The sequence below is a fragment of the Setaria italica genome, chromosome IX, assembly GCF_000263155.2.
Source record: "Setaria italica strain Yugu1 chromosome IX, Setaria_italica_v2.0, whole genome shotgun sequence".
Classification (NCBI taxonomy): Eukaryota; Viridiplantae; Streptophyta; class Magnoliopsida; order Poales; family Poaceae; genus Setaria; species Setaria italica.
Window position 1 is genome coordinate 45,910,694 of NC_028458.1, and position 20,091 is coordinate 45,930,784.

The 20,091-nt window shown below is 45.7% G+C and overlaps 3 protein-coding genes across 4 annotated transcripts; all 3 read left to right on the forward strand.

The window, feature by feature from the left end:
• Nucleotides 1-1,361: 1,361 nt before the first annotated feature.
• On the forward strand, nucleotides 1,362-13,971 carry LOC101771344 (protein HUA2-LIKE 3). 2 transcript variants are annotated; one of them, XR_215936.4, is made up of 12 exons: nucleotides 1,362-1,894; nucleotides 4,333-4,409; nucleotides 5,800-7,854; nucleotides 9,071-9,515; nucleotides 9,969-10,077; nucleotides 10,154-10,266; nucleotides 10,357-10,538; nucleotides 11,303-11,777; nucleotides 11,861-12,473; nucleotides 12,872-13,052; nucleotides 13,512-13,557; nucleotides 13,634-13,971. XR_215936.4 is itself a non-coding variant. In XM_004984262.4 (12 exons), exons 1-11 carry the CDS (start codon nucleotides 1,769-1,771, stop codon nucleotides 13,535-13,537), a joined length of 4,392 nt encoding a protein of 1,463 aa, XP_004984319.1. In that variant the 5' UTR covers nucleotides 1,365-1,768; the 3' UTR covers nucleotides 13,538-13,557; nucleotides 13,634-13,971. The 2 variants fall into 2 exon arrangements, 1 of the variants encoding a protein (XP_004984319.1); XM_004984262.4 differs by having other exon boundaries at nucleotides 1,365-1,894; nucleotides 12,882-13,052.
• A 479-nt stretch (nucleotides 13,972-14,450) lies between these two features.
• LOC101771870 (protein PFC0760c-like) lies at nucleotides 14,451-15,856 on the forward strand. The gene has a single exon (XM_004984263.2). It carries the CDS (start codon nucleotides 14,699-14,701, stop codon nucleotides 15,518-15,520), a length of 822 nt encoding a protein of 273 aa, XP_004984320.1. The 5' UTR covers nucleotides 14,451-14,698; the 3' UTR covers nucleotides 15,521-15,856.
• Nucleotides 15,857-16,718: 862 nt separating this feature from the next.
• LOC101772281 (S-norcoclaurine synthase 1) lies at nucleotides 16,719-18,383 on the forward strand. The gene is made up of 4 exons (XM_014805870.2): nucleotides 16,719-17,094; nucleotides 17,183-17,430; nucleotides 17,527-17,857; nucleotides 17,966-18,383. The coding sequence occupies exons 1-4, from the start codon at nucleotides 16,822-16,824 to the stop codon at nucleotides 18,212-18,214; spliced, it is 1,101 nt and encodes a 366-aa protein (XP_014661356.1). The 5' UTR covers nucleotides 16,719-16,821; the 3' UTR covers nucleotides 18,215-18,383.
• The last annotated feature ends 1,708 nt before the right edge of the window (nucleotides 18,384-20,091 follow it).

Below are 20,091 nucleotides of genomic sequence, written 5' to 3' on the forward strand. Positions count from 1 at the left end.
GGCACCCTTCCTTATAAACTTGGTCAAACTTGAAAAAGTTCTAGTTTGACTTAGGACAAAACTAGAATTGCATTTTTTTTGGATGGAGGGAGTATATTACATGGATTTTAGCAACACGACGAATACAAGCATAGCAGTCTAACGTCACAATGACCTCATTGTGTCTCATGATCAGACTCTTTTTGCAAATATCTACACCATATCTTAGGTCTTGAAACAATATTAATAAATAGGATAACATCATCCGGACATGCTTTAGACCATGTTTGGATCCTTATAGATTGTGGAATCTAGATTCTAAAAGCTAGATTCAAAGATCAAGATTGTGGAAGTTTTGATGGATGGGGTGTTTGGATTCTATTTGCGATAGATGGTGATCAAAGAGCTTCTTCTTGCAGCGGGGCAGCTTGGATCAGGCTTTTGCCCATTGAAGACCTTGTCTTGTTGTGGAGCCCGGGATAGAGGAGTTTTCTCTCTTTCTTGGAGTCACCAAGAGTGTGGGGAGAGGTGGATCTTCAATCAAAGGTAGGAAGTTAGTCTTGCTTGCCATCGTGCCTCTTTTGAGGGTTGATGGATTATTACTTTATACTAGGAAATGTCTATAATACCCTTGCTGATTGTGGGTAGGTCATCATGGGGATGTGAGAAACGTAAGGGCAATATCGCCAATTGTAACCTAGAATCAACAAGAAGCTAGGTTTGTTCAGTTTCCAGGATTCCAGAATCTATAGCACCTGGACTGGAGTGTTTGGATCCCTAGATGAATTCTAGAAGCTGGAATCTATAGAATCCGTAGGGATCCAAACATAGCCTTAGTGTTATGATTTATTTGTTGTTGAGCGCAAGAACTATGTAGTATCGCTTACACGATAGTATTTGGTTTGCGCTAAGGTAACGTAAACGCAAAGGGAATCAAATTACATTGTATTTGGCGGCGGAATGGGTGATCACACTCTTTGTTTGGTTGCACTATGATAACGTAATCATATTTCGGTGTGGACGTGTATCTGATTATGGTGGGGGAGGAGGAATAACAAGCTTGTATAGATATTATTTAGGTAAAGGATTCAATTACAGTATCAATTAATTACAAACTAGCGCAACCAAATATATATATATATAATGGGATTCGTTACGTTTAGTAATCATATTAGGTTAAACACCGTCACACCTGATGCCAAAAACACCCAAAACCAAAAGTGAGGTCCAACCCATAAGGCCTAGGGGCTAGAGCCCTAGCGAGGACCGAAGGTTGATTTGGGCATGCGGCGGCAAGCCAGTAGCCACTCCGTCCACATAACCGCGGCCGCGTTGCTGACGCGCACCGCCACCCCCACCACTTCGCCCCCCTCCCACTCCCACGCCCTCCTTCCTTCCCCACCGAACTACCAACCCTCCTCTCCTTCCTCGCACACAGACAGCACAGCGCGAGCACAAGCGCAGTCGCACGCTCGACGGCTGAGTAATAAACTAATAAAAACGCGCAGAAAATAATACCGAGAGGAAGAGAAAAAAAAAAAATCCCCAAAGCCACTTCTCCTCCTGCTCCCCCCACCTCCCATGCCTCCTCCCCTCGCCTCCGCCGCCGCCGCAGCCGTCGAGGGAAGTAGGGCCACCGGCGGGTGGAGCCGTGGCTTCCTCCGTAGCCGCCGCAGCTCCAGGGGCGCAGGCGGTAGCCGTCGCGGAGGCGCCCTGTGAGCCCTGACCGGTGGCTGGCGGGGGTGGGGGGCGCCGGCGGGCTGGTTGACGGGTGGGGCGCGGGCGGGCGATGGCGCCGGCGAAGAGGAAGCGCGCGGCGGCTGCTGCCGCGGCCGCCGCGGCGGCCGCGGCCAGGTGGAAGGTGGGCGACCTCGTGCTCGCCAAGATGAAGGGCTTCCCGGCGTGGCCGGCCATGGTGAGTGCGTCCTGTACCTCCTCTTTCTGCTCTGCTCGCTGATCTGTGGCCTCCTGGTGGCCTGGGGTCCGGGGATTCTGGCCTTCCGGGCCATGGGCGGGGGGTTTCTCGCTTAGGGTTTCCAGGGGGGTTGGAGACCCTGGTCCCTGGACTTGGGGCTGTGCTTCGGCCGGTTCGGTTAAATCTTAGGTTTTCCCATGGTCTCCCTACCCCGATTTGGCCATTTTAGCTGCTAATCTCTGCTAATTTTGCCGTCCTGTTGCTGCATAGCACAGGGGCTTTCTGCAGCTAGGGTTTCGGTTACCACACGCTCAATATAGATAGGATCTTTGATAAAACAAGCCCCCTTTCCGTTACTTTCTGCTGAGCTTTAGGTAGTGTAGGTGCTGATTTCTACTGCAATTTTTGACCTAGCTTGGTTCAATTCTTGGTGATTTGTTTGTTGCCGGTTTCTTGCCGAGATTTGGTGTTGCTGGTGATTTATGGCAGGGGGATTGGGTGGGATTTGGATGATTAGGTGCAATCTTACCTGTGTTTGGATGTGCCAGTAAGATTTCAGCCCATTTTGATCTATGGATTTCATTATACAGATATGGATTTGTTCTTAGTGATCTGCTCTTAGTACTTGCCTGGTTACAAACTTACAAGTATAGAGGCGAGATGCTCTGTTATTTGTGACAGAGTTGACAGGTTTCCTTGGTAGCTTCTACATGTGAAATTACTGATTGCCTGTTGCCTGCAAGGGAAAGGATGGTTTTTAGGGTAGACGCGAGAACTTTGTCGTCTTGATTTTTTTCCACCTAAATTTGCATATGATAATTTGTTTTTTTTCTATACTCCATATAGTAGATATCGGCATGTGGAATGTATTATATATATGCTTGCTTTTGTTGGTACTAAAGAGCGTTATGCAATTAAAATGAGTGTTAACTCTTAAGTGTTCTCTCACGTTTTGTTTTAACTTTGGATCAAGGCAGGTTAATGAACTAATAAAAGGTGGCATCTTATGTTAGTAGGCACACAAGCAGTGTCATGTTCAGTAACTTGATTTGGGTCTTCAGAGTTTGTAGAGTTCTTCTGTCTCCTCTACTGATAGGATGTCTCTGTCTATTTGCTGATATAAAATATCTAATTTAATTTGCTAGCACACTATTGAGTTTTTTCACCTTTTCTAGTTTTGCTGCCCCTTTCTGTATAATTTCTTCTTTCACTTCAAAACTCTTCTCATTCTCATCACATCGTTGAACCGCTGCACATGTATTCTCAATCCTTGTAAGCACAGTGCCTTAATTGAACATAAAAAGCTGATTTTATTTCAGTAAATCTTCTGTTTGGTTCCTGTGATGGAATGTTTGGTAATGTGTCATTCCTGTATTCCGTTTCATTGCATGAAAAATAAGTATACAATTTTTTCCATCACACAGAATAATTTTTGAAGTTAATTTAAACAAAAAATCTGGCCAGCCATGTGTTTTATTTAAATTGGCTAGTGCTTGTTGCTCATGTCAAAATATTGCACATCCAGGATTTTAAAGACTACAAAAGCTGGTCCTGCATGTAATATTCTTTACTACTTGCTTGACGAGTAGGAGAAAATGTAGGGCCCTTATTGCTGTTACTTGGATGTATGGGTTTGGTTAGAAATGTGTTCGCAGAGAGTGCGGAAGGCCAAAACTCAGGGCAACATTGGTAATTCTTAGGCTCCATGCGTGATGTTTTTGGGCCATTGCCAGCTTTGCATTGGTTGGTACATGAATGTTGGGATGCATTTAAGCTGGTGTTTGCTGAAATGGTTGGTATTTGGGGTGGAATCAAGTGCATTGACTTTGTTCTGTATTTTGTTGCAAACCACAGCCTCCCACAATTTCTTACCTGAACAAATAGAATGGATTGAGAGGTTTGGTTGAACATCTGTACTTGCAATATGTTGGCCATTCTTTTGATGCATAGTGTGCTAATGATGACTTTGGATAATAAAACACTTACAAATACAATATTCTTCATTGTTGAGGTGATGATAGTTAGTTATCTTTTGTTTGCATTCTGCCCCCTATTACCTAAAATGCTTAGGGTGACTAGGTGCATCCCGTCAGGACTCCTGTTACATCGATACCCCCCTCATCCTGTATTCATTAAGAGGCATTCTGTTTACTTTCTGTCTGCTCTTCGGCTGATGTGGACATTTACCCAAGATTGATTAGGGCTCCCAATAAATTCATTTCCCTTGGGGGTTTTATTTTTAACTTTAGCTGGTATAGCAGACTTATTCTTTCTATTTTCCCATACTTTAGGTCTGGCCACTCTAGTAGGGGGCAGGTGCTCATGTCAGCATGAGATAGTTGCTTGTATGAAATTTGATTTAACATGTTTGTAAGTTACCTTTTCTTGAGGAAATATGGAGAAGTCTTTACATTTTGTGAATTTTCATACTGTTGCAGATAAGTGAACCAGAGCAGTGGGGCCAGTCTTCTGCTAAAAAGAAGCCGCTGGTCTATTTCTACGGTACTAAACAGATGTAAGTGCTATGTTGCTGAACCATTCTCATTTTTATTTGAATTTGTGAGTTACTTTTGTATCTTCTTAACATCATGCTTTAGAAACACGCAAGTGTCATTAGCTTATATTCATAGGTTTTTTTTATAGTTCTTAAATATTGATAATCAAGTGTTTTTTTGTGTGAATGGATCAAACATAATGTATTTATTTGTAATTGCTTTCTTGGGAGATTATGTAGTGATAACATTTTACTTGCATATACTGATATACTTCTTTCTTGAAATAAACTAAGTTGTTCATGAAGCTACAATTCACAGTTCAGACACTATTTGGGATAGTTAGTGTGGATATTGAGGTTTCCAAATTTCATTCCCTTCCTGTGATTTGCATGTAAGCTGTGTATGGTTCTTGCTCCATGCCTCATCTGCATTTTCCTCTCTTTTTTTGTGTGTTCGGTGGGGGGTCGGGTTGCTGTCTTCCTAGCTAGGCGGCTAGGGGCCAATGCGGTTTGCTGCACAATTTATGTTGGGTACCTGCATTCCAAACAGGCCTTATAATTACCTCCCTCTAAATGAACACGCTGGATTTGTGTACTGTTATTCATTTAAATTACGAAAGTGCCCTAGTATCCGATGAAGTCCATGATCCTAAGGTGAAAAGTTCCTTGAGAGAGTTGACTTGGGCTATTTGGAAAATGCTGATCAAATGAAGCATCCAAGCTAATTGAGCTCACCTACTTTTGGCCTTGGAGATTCCATTTACAATAAGTAGAGGAAACAAACTGCCTAAAAGTCCACTCTCTTGTGTTGGTTCATTAATACGTTAAAAGTATCGAGGGAACCTGGTAAAGTAATTGGTTGCCTGTATATGGTCCTTGCTGTCTGCCGAGTGCTGAGAACCAATGTAGGAAATCTAAAAACTGTTTGTTGTCAAGATATTGCCTGGAATGACCTCATTACTACAATACCATTATAGTGCTTCAGAGGTGGTACTGCTTGGGGCTAGGAATTGAATACATACTAACATGGCTATATGAAACTGCAATTGTGTGGATATTGCTTTAGGAAACTCCCAAAGACCCTATATCATTATGGTTTTGTACTTTTAGTCAGCAATATCTGTTTTATTATTTTTTTCTCGAACGCGCATGAGAGCTGCATGTCATTTCATTAAAGAAGGAAGTACGCTGTACAACACCAAACACCCACCCACATAGTTATATTTTTCTTATAGGATAGACAAGTATGCAGTGTGACAATATTACTAAAACAATCATTGGTCTCTCCCTCCATCACTTCTCTCTGTTGTTTGCGCTCTTCATGCTGCTGTGCGCAAAATTTGTAGTATGGAACTAGATTACCTTTATGAAGAAATCTGCAATTATGTATGACTCAGTACTTCTGTTGCAGTGCTTTCTGCAATTATGCTGATCTAGAGGCATTCACTGAAGAGAAAAAAAGGTCTCTACTTGCTAAGCGACATGGTAAAGGGGCTGACTTTCTGAGAGCAGTTGATGAAATAATTGAAGTTTATGATTCTTTGAAGGACAAAGATAATAATAAGCTTGACTTGGCTGCTGATGAAGTGAAGCCAGGTGTAGAAAAGCTCGCTGAAAATAATAGCTGCATGGATACTGAAAATCTGGTCAATAGCTCAAATGTGCATAGTGATAAAAAGATAGAAGATTATTCTATCACTACCAGGAGTGATGATATGGTCAGTTCTGATGGACCTTCTGTCACTGTGAAGGGTGACGAACCTTGTGTTGTAAATTCTGCTCCTGATGAGCCTACTGAAAATGTATCCATCCTTGATGAAATGAGGGATATTCCTCTGTGTACTAATTCATTTTCAAATAAGCCAAGGGATGCACAACCGAAAAATTGTTATACACGTAGTAGGGTTCCATCGCTGCGGAAGTCAAGAAGTTCAGTAAGTGTTGAATCAAGAAAGGCTCAAGGTTCTGGCAATCTTTCGGATCGTCATAAGCATCCAGAGGATGACAAAGCTAACTCAGGTTCTGTTTCTACATCAGATAATGTTTGGTTGCATTCTAGTGCAGGCACCTTCAACCAATCTGTAGCTTTGGGGACTATTAGCAGCAATGGAAAGTTGAATCCTCCTGCTAAGGCAGATAGTACCTGTAATAGTGAAGCATCTGAAAATGGAGCTTCAGAGACAGAATTGAAATCAAATGGTACATCAATTCTTCCAATAGACCCTGCAATAATTTTCAAGAGAAAAAGAAAAGCAGATAGAAAGCCACCTCATTATAAAGATTGTACAGCATCAAACAAAGATGAAGAATTGCAGGCTGAGTACAGTGAAATCCTTCCAGATTCTCCAAATTCGAAGAATGACGTGAATAAGTCAGATGGAGATGAGCACTTGCCACTGGTCAAAAGGGCAAGGGTCCGAATGGGAAGGTCTCAGTTGGAGGATTCACCAGTTGATGAGATTGATGTTTCTAAGAAGCCAGAGTTTGCTATAACTGCAAACCAATGTGATATGCATGGTACCCCTGCAATACCTGTCAATGATTACCCAGCTGATCAGGTGTCGGCAGTGGTAAATACTGTTTCTAATCCATCATCCAAATTTGATATGCCTATCCTGTCAGGGGACGGTCATCCTTCATGGAAGAATAAAGAATACCATCCAAAGATTTTGGCATTGGATGTGGAAGCTGCTTTGCCTCCATCAAAACGCCTTCATCGTGCCTTAGAAGCAATGTCTGCTAATGTTGCTGAAACTAACAATAGTATACCTGAAGTGACAGGACAGAATGGTATGCTTCTAAATGGTTCTTTGTCGAGAGGAAACAACCATTCTAATATATCCGCAGATGCAGAAGTCACAGTATCTAATAAATCTGGAATAGTTCAAAGCCCTGGACCTTCATTGGACACACAGTCTGTGCATAGTCCATCTGGCAAATATACCTCTGGATCAATTTTACAAAATAACGCTGATTCTGATTCTGCTTCAGTTCCTTCAAAAGCAAATGATCATGACAATCATATCATGACAAAAGGCGATATTTGTGAAGAAACCCACATGGATAGCAAAGCAGCCAATTGTTCCTTGGTTTGTAATGAACTAGATAATGATGTCCGTGTGAAAACTTCAGCTCTTTGTATGGAATTGAATGAGCATGCTCTTGATGTTACACAAACCACTTCTGTACCTGACCGGTTATCTTCGTCTTTGGAGAAAGCTAGTGAAAATGTGGTGACAATTGATGTGAAAGAGACAAGACCTTCTGGCTCAGCTGCCTGTAATGTTGACAGAACTGATGAGCCAGTTGACCATGCAAACAACAATGTGATCACCAAAGCTATATGCCATGGTGAGATGGTTGTAGCTGAATCCATGAACAATGTGGGGGATACGGCAAGCAATTCTTCATTGGCTACTAAATCATCCAGTATACAATCCGATGCAGATACCCGGACATCTGAAGTGTAAGATCTTGATTTTTATGCTAATGTTACCATTTATCTGTTTGTTTACCGTCATGTATTTTCTATCTACATGTCTATCTTTTGCTCTTCTATACAATTTTAGTACTCACGGCATTTCTATTTTCAACGTGCTTCTCTTTCAAAATTGTGTTACAATGAGCCTTTTTTTTTTGGATAATGTTAAAGTTGATTATTTCGCTGTAGATGTCTACTTTTGAAATCGCATATGCAAAAATAGGTCTATGTGATGGGTAACCTAGGAGAGTACCATATATTCTTCATCGTTCTGCTGGCATGTAGGTAGGGTATTGATTGTAAAAACTAGGACATGGTGGGGGCAGCCAAACTCTCTTCATTTTCTATAGATTAATTATGGGGATGCGATATATCATTGTAGACTATTTCATTTATGCTGCACAATGCACAGTTCTTTCTTAAACATGTGACATACTCCCTCCATCGCAAAAATATAAGCATCTATGTGTTTGTCCTAAGTCAAACTATTCTAAGCCTGGCTGAGTTTATAGAGAAGAACAAATAATACTTACAATATCAAATGATCACTATTAGATTAGATCCATTATAAAGTATATTTTCATAATTTAGTTCTTTGATCTGCTATACGTTAATATTCTTCCCTATAAACCTGGTGAAACCAATGATAGTTTGACTTAGGACAACAGCAGAAATGCTTATATCTTGGAATGGAGGGAGTAGTTGGGGACTGTTTTTTACCTCTTCGTGGACCTGATGGTCTAAATATAGGAAAAAATAATTGAAAGATGACCACAAATTTCCCTTTTAGATGATCGGTGCTATCAACCTACATGCTTTTGTCACAACATTAAAGCAGGGTCGGGGAGTGGAAATATTGTAATTATTGTACCTGTTTTAAAAACTACACCATCATTTTCATTGATGGACAGACATTTTGAAATGTTGCTTCCCAAGAAGTTGGACAAATATTGTGAAATATAATATGGAGGTTTTTTTTTTCTTCAGTCAAGTTGTGAAGCAGAAGTAAGAATGATGTTCTCCTATGTGAATTTGGATGCAAGATCTACAGTTTTTATGGAGTATTTATTAATATTGTAGATTAGCTTCCTGAACACATTGTTGCCTTGCTGTTCTGATCTTCTGTTATACCTTCCACCTTGATGTAAATTTACAAGGCAGCCTTCTGAGACGGTATGACTCTCCTTATTTTGTCTTGCAGGCATACGTTCTCGTCTTTGGCATTGAAAGAACTGAACCACACAAATCTAAAGGACAAGAACACTTCCCCAGATTCAATGCCAATGAAAGAACTTATAGCTGTTGCACAAGCTAGAAGGTTCTCTCGATCAACTTCCTTTCCAGATAACTTCCTAAATGCCAAGTATATTCCTGAAACATCAGTAAATACACCCCCCAAGGAAGGATCACAGGGGCAGTTGTCACCTTCAAATTGGATAATCAGGTCCACCTCTGCAAACGATAATGTTCATTCCAGGAGTCCTTTTGATTGTATTCAGCAGAAGAAATTAGCAGGGCATGATGAAGCCAATGCAGCACGAAGGTCTTTCAAAGATTTTCTCGGTACAATGACAAGAACAAAAGAAAGTATAGCACGTGCAACACGTCTTGCTATTGAGTGTGCTAAATTTGGCATTGCTGGTGAGGTTAGACCATGCACGTCCTCCTCATTTGTTTATATTGTTCTCAGAGAAACACTGTTTTTATTGTGACTCCTAGTTCTTCGTCCATGTTCTGAAACTTATTTTTTCTACGAATTATCTTTATTTGTTTGCTTCTGGATGAAATGTAGTTGCTGTCATTGATGTACTGGATTTTTGGTGGATTGATAAGCAAAGATTTGTTTTCTTATTCTTTTGGTGATTTGATGTTCTGTATGCCCACTGCTAGTTTGAGGAGCAAGCGTTTCATTTTGATGTATGTAGCTAATTACCAAAGAGAGGCATCTATTATAGTTCTCACTTTCTTGCATGGTATGAGAAGCCATATCATAAACTTGACGATTTGGAAATAACAAGTGATAATCCTTTCAGACATACTTCTGAATTCTAGTGCCACCTATCAACATTTTCTGATACCTTTTTTGTTTGATTGTCTAGGCAATTGATATTATTGTTGAACACCTGGAAAAGGAATCTAATTTATATAAGAGGGTGGACCTCTTCTTCCTTGTAGATTCAATAACACAGTGCTCTCGCAATCAGAAAGGTAAGCGTATAGTTTTCCTAAATTTGTCTCATTATTTTGTATGATGGTATTTATCCTACCATTACAAATCATGCAGGTGGAGCTGGAGATGTATATCCCTCTCTTATTCAGGCAGTTCTACCTCGAATACTCTATGCTGCTGCGCCTCCTGGAAACTCAGCATGGGAGAATCGAAAGCAATGCCTCAAGGTAAGTGCCTTTGATGGTCTGATAGAACAGATATCATGTGCAGCATTGCCTTTTCTTTTGCCTCTTACAAGTTTGCCATTTGATTATTAGGTTTTGAAACTTTGGCTTGAAAGAAAAACACTTTCAGAATATATCATCCGTCACCATATTAGGGAAATTGAGACTATCAATGAGGCGTCATTTGGAAGTTCTCGCCGTCCTTCAAGAACAGAGAGAGCTCTAAATGACCCTTTGCGTGACAATGAAGGAATGCTTGTTGATGAGTATGGGAGGTACGGTGCTATTCCTTTTTTGTGTTCCTGAAATGTAGAATGGTTTGATCTATATGGAACAGTGTGATAGTGTTACATGTTTGTGTCGTTCGTATGTTACTGGGCTATAAACACTAGTGTTTTATTTTTTGTTTACCCAATACATAAGAGAATTGGAGGTATGGGGGTGTACCTCTTTCATGTATTGTAATTGGAGAATAGTTTTAAGTTATATGCTATAGTGTCATATGTTTCCATTTTTTTCTATTGTTTCTTGCTCTATGTGTGCCAATGCACAGTTAGCATGAGGACCATATGAACTGACTGGCCATAGCTCTTGGTACGCCTGATTAGGGTATCCCTATACCCCTCCCGCTCTCTCCCTCGCCCCCTCCCTCGCTCTCTCTCTCAAAAAAAAAATTCCACCAGTGTTAAATTGATTTGCTGCCCCTTTTTTATTTGCCTATTGGATTCTACATCAGCTAAAAGATGTAACAGAACTATCAGTGGAATTTAGGGAAGGACTTAGAAAGTTGATTGATTAAACAACCACCAGCGAACACCTTTTTATTATAGATATGGGACACATGTGGTAGTAAAATATGTGATGATGTGTTCAGGTCCATGCATCTGTTACATCATTGTGTCAAGGACCTTTGCATTTTACCTTATTAGTTTGCAAATAAGTTATGCACATAGAACATGCAACACTATCTATCGTTTGGAGAGTTTTTCTTAATTTCTTCTATTTTCCTCATGGTTATGCGTTTTATTATTTTCAACAGCAATGCTGGTTTTCAGCTACCAAACTTAATTTGCACAAAGGTACTTGAAGAAGAAGAAGATGGAAACTCCTCTGAAGATAGGAGCTTTGAAGCTGTTACACCTGAACAGGATGCCCCAGATAATGATAACAATGAAGAACCTCAAATGCATTTGGAGAAGCATCGCCGCGTTCTTGAAGAAGTTGATGGTGAACTTGAGATGGAGGATGTATCTCCACCATCTGACATTGAAGTTACCACCAAATGCCGACCAGAGCAAAGTGGTACCAATTGTACGGCATCTGATCAGCGCCCTTCAGATGTTGGTCCTCCCCTTCCTGTGGATAGGCCTCCATCACCTCCACCTTTGCCATCATCTCCTCCACCCGTGCCACCTCCACCACCTGCCCCGCCTCAGAGTGCGCAAGCGCAAATGCAGTCAAAATTACAAATGACATCTGATCCCAATGGGGCGCATCCTCCAAGAGCTACATATGTATGTATATTTTGTTCCTGTGCAAGAGATTATGCAATCATAATATCATGTACTTAACAGGTGCTTCTTCCTTTTTTTTTCAGAATGTTCAAAGTCAACAACCACATTCTATTTCAGAGCACCCAGGTAACATGAATCCTTCTGTTGCACCATTGCCGCCTCCACCATTTAATAATTCAGGATATGGAGGTCAATCAAATCAGATTCCACCTCCCCCACCGATGGCACCACATCCTCCTGGTCCCCACAGTAATTTCCCTGCACCCCCAGCACCTTACCATGGAAATAACTATCACCGGCCTCCAACTACTTCAATTCCTAATGAGGGATATCATCTGCAACCACCACCCCCTCCACCCCCTCCAAATCAATTCCCTCCTGTGCCACCAGAACACCAACAAAGGCCACATCACTGGGGTCATAACTGTCCTCCGTATCCTGAGAGATATCGGTACAATGGACATGATCGAGGTCATCACAGACATGATAGAAGGCATCATGGGCATGACAGACACCATTTTGATGATAGAGGATACCACTACGATGATAGGGGATATCACTATGATGATAGAGGCCATTATTTTGATGATAGAAGACATCATTTAGACGATCGAGGACATCATTTTGATGAGAGAGCTATTAGGGGGCCAATGCACCACGAGGCTGCTGATAGGGGAAGATATCCTTTTCCACCAGGTACTCTTCTTGGCATGGTCATGAACCTTTCCTTCTTTATAATGTCTTTATGATGAAAGACAACCTAATAAAAATGTCCGTGCCACTGTCAATTACAATTTTGATATTTGCTATGCTTATGTAACATTTAGAATCTTGCCACCATTGCGTAAAACTTGTTCTGTTAATAATGCCACTGCCGTACCAATTCGAGTGGCATGAATCGAAAAAGTTTTGCCACATGAATACAGCAGTGGCACAATGGAACAAGGTTTTACACAGTGGCGACCTGATTCTAGTTTCTTGATATCACAAAAGCAATGGGATTTGCTAGTGCGTTTTGATGAATGAGCTGTTGTTTGTTGTATGATGTATGACCATCCACATCGAGCACTGAGATGATTTGGTTTGTTGTTGAGTCATATGCAGGACCTCCTCCGATTCCAGACCATTTTGAAGCTCCACCAGCCCCAATGCACTATGGGCGGCCATCAGATCCTCCGGCAGGCCCTTGTACGGGCTGGTCTAGGCCCCCTAGGATATCTAACTATTCTCCCTCCAGACATTCTATGGAGCCTCCAGTTTCACATGCAGCTGGAGGTATGTTACATGTTGCTTTGATATGTTTCCTGCTGCAAGTTGCATCCAATTTTATGAATTTTATTTCTGAGGAATCTGGTTTTCTTGTATGGAATTGCTATTATTTTGCTGCTCTGGTAGAAAACTTCAGGTTTAAATCACACGCTTCTGTTAAAAAAAAACAGATGGGGAACACATGAAAGAGTATCATAATTTTGTTGATTCATCTTGGCCTACATTACTTCGAAAGTAGCTTTTATCAGTAGTCCACTAATTCTTATTCCTGTTACTTAACAAAGATGCCTTCATACTATTCGAAAGTAGCTTCTGTCAGTACTCCACTAATTTTAATTCCTGTTACTTAACAAAGATGCATCTATATCATTTGTTTGGTGTGAGATGCTAATTCAAAAAAGGAAGATTCTTTAAATTTTTTTGGCATGTAAAAATTTTGGATGCTAAATGTATGTCATATTGCAGGACATGGTGGCTGGAGACCACGATAACTTTTTGCAAAATTGAAATGGTATGCTATTTCTTCCATCAGCATTGCCCGATTGACATAGCCTTCTCTGCTTCATCTGACCTCATGTTTCTTTCAGGTGCTGATGCTTTTTCTTAGTATATGGGCCTGGAAGACTGAGGTAACTCCACCTCAGGGTGGAGGCACCCGCCAGATTCTCCAGGAAGTCGGAGCTGATACCTGCTTCCTTGTACATATTGTATCCTATAGGGGTAGGATGTCCGACATCACGGAGGGCTGAATTGTAGGGATAGGGCGTCTTGTATCAAGCGATTGTAGCCTTAGATTGTATTTGTTAGTGCCGCGGTCTTCGATTTCTCTTTTGTCAGAAAGCAGCCAGCTACTCTGATGACTTACTGAAACTGTTTGATTACAGCGTACATAAGCCAAAGAGTGAATACAAATCATTTTGCCCTAGCCCTCGCACTTGCCGGAGACTCCTCCGTAGTCATTGCATCAGCTAAATACCGCATAAAACAGCTCCAGTTCTCTTTCGACATCACAATTTTCGTGTATAGCAACTATACCTAGGAACTAATGGCTTGCAATTGGTAGTTATTTCTTTGTTTTTTTAGAGTGGACTCTCGATCTTGTGTTACAGTCTTCCCTGTTATCACAAAATGCAATTCCATGTATCGATTGAGGTCAAGTGCACTGTTTTAAATGCAATGTCTAAAGTAGACTCATGAGCAACCAAGAGATTCCTAAGCTGACATGCGATACCAACTTTGACTTCAGTAGGTTGTCTGAGCAGACTAGCAAATCTGTTATTATAGAAGCCCTAGAATTCAAGCATCTACACAATACCAAACCCTTACATGCGTGACCAGAGAGCCACTAAACTCTCACCAGCCACCATTGCTGCATCCATGCATGTAAACAAGGTGGCCATGGCTGCTGAACAAGTTGGCCTGGCTTGATGCATGCCACCGGCATGGAGCACCTAATCCAGACCATGCACCGATGACCCCGGTCACTCCTACCCGTCTAGCAGCTATGCACGAAGCACCTAATCCAGACCGTGCAGGAGCTGACCCAACTACTACTCGAAATATTATATATATAAACATGTCGCACGCCGCCAGCGAGCTAGAGACGCCAGGCCACAACGACGGCTGAGTAGCAGCAGCTAGCTAGGCCAGAGATGGCGGCCTCCGCCTCGGCGACTCACGCCGCGGTGCTCGCCGCCGTCGTCCTCCTCCTCCCGTCCCTCCTCGCGCCCGTCGCCGTCGCGCAGCCGCCCAAGGGCGCCAAGGCGTTCTGCATCAGCCAGTTCGCCATCGCCAGCCAGGCGTGCTCCATCCTGCCGCCGAGCCCTCCCGACGAGCACCACCACCACGATGACGATGACGAAGACGACGACGAGCATGAAGACGACGACGAGCACGAAGATGACCACCACGACGACGAGCATCATGACCGTGTCCGCGTCCGCGACCGCCATCATCACGGCCACCGCCGCGCGGCGGCGGTCAGCATCTCGGCCCTGATCGCGAGCAGCAACGGCACCCGCGGCGCTGTCGTCGCCGGGAACCGCACCGGCGGTCACCACCACGGCAACCGCACCCGCGGCGGGCACGGGCGCGGTCGCCGCGGCCGCCTGCGGGACGGCGAGGACGACGACCACCACGACGCCGACGACCCGGATCACGACGACGACCATCACGAGGACGACGACGACCATCATGAGGACGACGACGACCACCACCACGACGCCGATGACCCTGACCACGACGACGACCACGATGACGACGACGACGACGATGACGACGACGATGACGACGACCACCACGACGAGGAGCTCCGGGCGTACCGCGACTGCTGCCGGTGGCTCAAGGAGGTGCAGAAGGACTGCGTCTGCGAGGCGCTGCTGCGGCTGCCGCCGTTCCTCGTGAAGCCGCAGCACACGTACGTGGTCAGGGTCGGCAGGACGTGCCAGATCACCTACCGCTGCGGCGGCGTCTAGCTAGCTCCATGTCGCCGGCCGGCCAGCCGCCGTTCACGCAGCTGCCGCGCTTGTGGCCGGAGTTTGATTAACTGGGCGGCGCGGCGCGGCGGCGTCGTCCGTGTTTGCTTTACGATTACATGTTTGGTCATTTTGTTCACTTAGGTGATATATTAGGTACAGTAGTGCTTATGGGGTGTGTCGATCTATATACCTATGGTTGAAATGTTGGCTGTCCAGTAGTTTTGAAGGATAATGTAGTCCCTGGAAATTTTTCTACTACATGTCACCGGGCGTCTGCTAGTGCTAGACACTACTGATTATCTACCATCTATAACATGTGTTGATGCATTTAAATGGAAATGATATTAGCAAAGTGAGCGAAACTCATTTGTGGTGGAACCTGCCCATCCGGATTCCAGCCCTCGGCCTATCTCGAGTGCTCGTATTTTCCTATATATTGAAGGAATTGACAATATAATGTTGCATGTGGCCGTCAACATCAAAATGTTTGTGGTAGGTTCGTCAATATCAAATCCTGTCAGTTCAGGATCCCAGTAGGTGCCGACATGCATTTCAAATACAAATTTAAATAAAAATGTTCTTCTCAACTAGAAGAAATCCTCGCGGATGTCCTTTTTAATTCAAAAAAAGGTCCCCCGAAAATGTTCCGTCTCGGCCCGGGTGCAACTCCTCACGGCCCACCATCATCCTCATTATTTTGTGCTGGTCAGGAACAGGCCCACTAAAGTCGGCCCGCACGTCGGACAACGCGCAGCCTGATTCGGGCCCGCTGAATGGACACGAAATGCACAGCGCGACGCCCCCGCCGTCGAAATTTCTTCCCGCCGGTTGTGTGGTCCCGTGGAAACCACAAAAACGGGCACAAGGACAAAACCCCCACACATCTACCAGGGACCGGTGGCCTACGTCTACCTACCCCCATTGGGATGGAAAGACGCCGAACCTGTAGCTGCGTGATAGGATCGAGCACTGTTCGTTAGATGTGCGCGTGTGTGGTCATGCATGCCTTTACTCGTCGTGTGTGTGTATGTTTTCGCTGCTTCACCTCACCTGTCGATCTCGATCTCGAGACAATTCAAATGCACGCAGCAGTAGACACCGAGACGTAACGCACGCATGCAGCTTCACACGTATAATCTACAAATATTCATGTGCCAAAAAGCAACACCGTCGTCGTCACGGCATGTACTCCGTATACAAGAGAATAGGACGAGACCCCCTCTGGCAGATCAGCGCTGCAAAAACGAAGGAAGGCGCAGCGGCAAAAGCTCGTCAGGTGAACGGAATTATTGCTAGCAATGGCGGAAGCAAGAACCACCGGGTCTCTCCCCGTGGCCAACGTGCAGGAGCTCGCAGCGGCCTTCAATGACGGCGGCGTCGAGCGCCAGGTGCCCGAGAGGTACCTCAGCAAGGACCCTAGCGCCGAGGAGGTCGTCGTCGCCGGCGGTGGCGGCGACGACAGCGCTTGCGCGATTCCGGTGATCGACCTCCGAAGGTTGATCGACCCGCGGTCGGAGGAGGAGGAGTGCGCCAAGCTGGCATCCGCGTGCCACCACTGGGGCTTCTTCCAGGTACATGTAAACCGGCCACCTTGTTAATAATTTGCTTATGGATTGTGTATATTGTCAGTAAATGTGAACCCTATGAGGTGAAGCGCAGCTCATCAACCATGGAGTTCCAGATGAGGTGATCGGGAACCTGATGAGCGACGTGGCCGGGTTCTTCAAGCAGCCGCTCGAGGCCAAGAAGGAATGCTCACAGAAAGCTGACAGCCTTGAGGGCTACGGCCAGGCCTTCGTCGTGTCTGACGATCAGAAGCTGGACTGGGCTGACATGCTCTACCTTCAGGTCCAGCCCACCGAGTCCAGGGACATGCGGTTCTGGCCTACACGCCCTGCATCCTTCCGGTGACTGACTATGAGACTATATCATCCATGATTCAAACTTGAACTATCCCATAAGTCCTAATGCTCCTGTAATTTATTTTTTTAATCTGAACACAGGCAGTCCGTAGACGCATACTCCTCGGAAGCAGCAAAGCTAGCGTACCGGTTGCTGGAGTTCATGGCCAAGGGCGTGGGCGCCGAGCCGGCGTCGCTGCGCGGCGTGTTCGAGGGGCAGGCCCAGGGCATGAGGGTGAACTACTACCCGCCGTGCCGGCAGGCGGCGGACCGGGTGCTGGGCCTGACGGCGCACACCGACCCCAACGGCCTGACGCTGCTGCTGCAGATGAACGACGACGTGCAGGGACTTCAGGTCAAGAAGGACGGCAAGTGGTTCGCCGTGCAGGCCCTCGCCGGCGCCTTCATCGTCAACGTCGGCGACGCGCTCGAGGTACTTGCATTGATCCCGTCATCGCCGGAGATGCCTCGGCCGATATCTTATGGTGAATCCAATTCCACTGACGAAGAATTGATGATGTTGTCCTTGGTTAATTTGCAGATCATGAGCAACGGAGTGTTCAGAAGCGTTGAGCACAGGGCCGTGATACACCCGACCAAGGAGCGGATTTCGGTGGCGCTGTTCCACTACCCGTACCAGGATCGGATGCTTGGTCCTCTGCCGGAGTTGGTGAAGAAAGGCGACAGGTTGCAGTACGGACCAACGGATTACCAGGACTTGTTGAAGCGATACTTCACGGCGAAGCTTGATGGGAGGAAGCACCTGGAGAGATTTATGTTAGAGCAGTAGTAGCTACGGCTCTGCATACCGAAATAATTACCTCGAAACAATTCCACCATGAACTACGTACACTACACGAGGATATTGTTGTTTCCCTTCACAATTTTCTAAAATGATTAAGAGCTTTGTACTCAAATTTAGACATTTCCAAAGTCACGTGTACCCATGGAGGCTGTTGGGGTCGGGACTTATCTGGGTGGCCGAAGGTAGGAGATGACGGGTATAGTTGTCCATTTGGCCCGTGGCCCGTGGGCTAGCCCGCGGCACGGCATTTTGGCCCGGTCTAGGCACGGTCCGGCACGGCGGCCTTGCAGGCCGGGCCAGCCCAGCCTACACCACGGGTTGGGTCTGGGCCGCTACCTCAGCCCGTGGGCTGGCCCAGCACGGCCTGGTCCATTTGGCCCGTGGGCCAACACGGCCTGTTTAGGCTTAATAGGCCTATTTTGGCCCGGCTAAGAGGCCGGCCCATATGAACTCTCTAGCCCAAACGGCCTGTTCCAGCGGCGTGCTCCTCTTCTACCAGGTTCCAGTCGCCTCCTCCCGAGTCCCAACCCTCCGCCTCCTCCCGACCCTTCGCCTTCGTCTCCCCCGCCTCCTCCTGACCCTCCGCCTTCTCCTAGCTCCCGCACGGCCGTGCCCCTTCGCCGCCGCCTCCCGGCCCTCTCGACTCCCGCCGCTCCCGCCGCCTCCTGGGCCTCTCGGCTGGCCGGCTCCCGCCGCGTCTCGGCCCTCCCCCGCGCGGCCGCGCCCTCCGCGGCTCCGCCGCTTCCCCCGCCAAGCCGCGCGCGATTCGGCTGGCACTAATGCCGCCAGGACCAGTGACTAGCGCGGTGAGGAGGAGCTTCAGGGTGGAGGCGTCAATGGGCGGGAGGCGAGGCTGAGGGAGAGCGTGTAGACGGCAACTGGCGACAGGGGGTATTGTACAGCGCACGGAGCGGTAATGCGGGCCAGCACGAGCACGGCCAGCCTACTAAGGGCCGTCGGGCCAGTGGGTTGGCACGGCCTGCGCAGGCAGCAGGCCGGGCCTGGGCCGCTCCTTCGGCACGTGGGCTGGCCCGGCCTGGCACGGTTACTGTGCGGGCCTAAACAGGCCGAGCCTATTCGTGCCCGTGCTAGGTCGGGCCGGGCCGCTCGTTTGGCCATCTATAATGACGGGTGGATCTGAGGTAGGAGATGACAGGTGGGTCCCACCGCCAGAGAGACAGTGAGAGGGGGAGAGAAGGGAAACTAGCTCTGTACAGATACAAGCAGGGTCATCACGGTCATTTTGCGTGGCTGATCCAAGCTGGCATGATGACTTGGCTTGCCACGTCAGCAAAAATGGCAATTTTGTTGTCTATTTCGTTCAACGATGACAAATATGTAGGAGTCAGGATGGTTTCTCAAGGAGCACCATCCAAAAGGATAGCAAATAGTTAAATATCCCTACTAATTTTATTTCTAATAGGGATACTAGGAGGTGTGTTGATTGGCACATGCTGTATGTCTCGACGTCTCCTGCACTTCTTCCTCCCTTGTTATTAAGAGGAGCGCAGCTTTAGCTGATTCTGGCAGCTTCTCAGCGTGAAAAGTCAGAAGCTCAAACAAACAACGAACTTCTCGTGCAGCTTCTGGAAAGCTAGAAGCTCAGAAAAGCTGAGTTTATATGGAAAGCTGAAAAGCTTATTTTTCTCAGTGTTTTGTAGCCTTTTAAATTTAGGAAACTAAACACATCTTTTAAAAGTTAACATTAATTTTTTAGAACAAAAGCCAATAGCAGCTTTTAGAAAAGCTCAAAAGCTACACCTCAAATAAACAGAGTGTTAATTAACACGGTAGTGCAGCTCGAGATGCAACAGAGGTTCTCACTTCTCAAGCTGCTTGGTTGACAGTACACAGCAGGACGG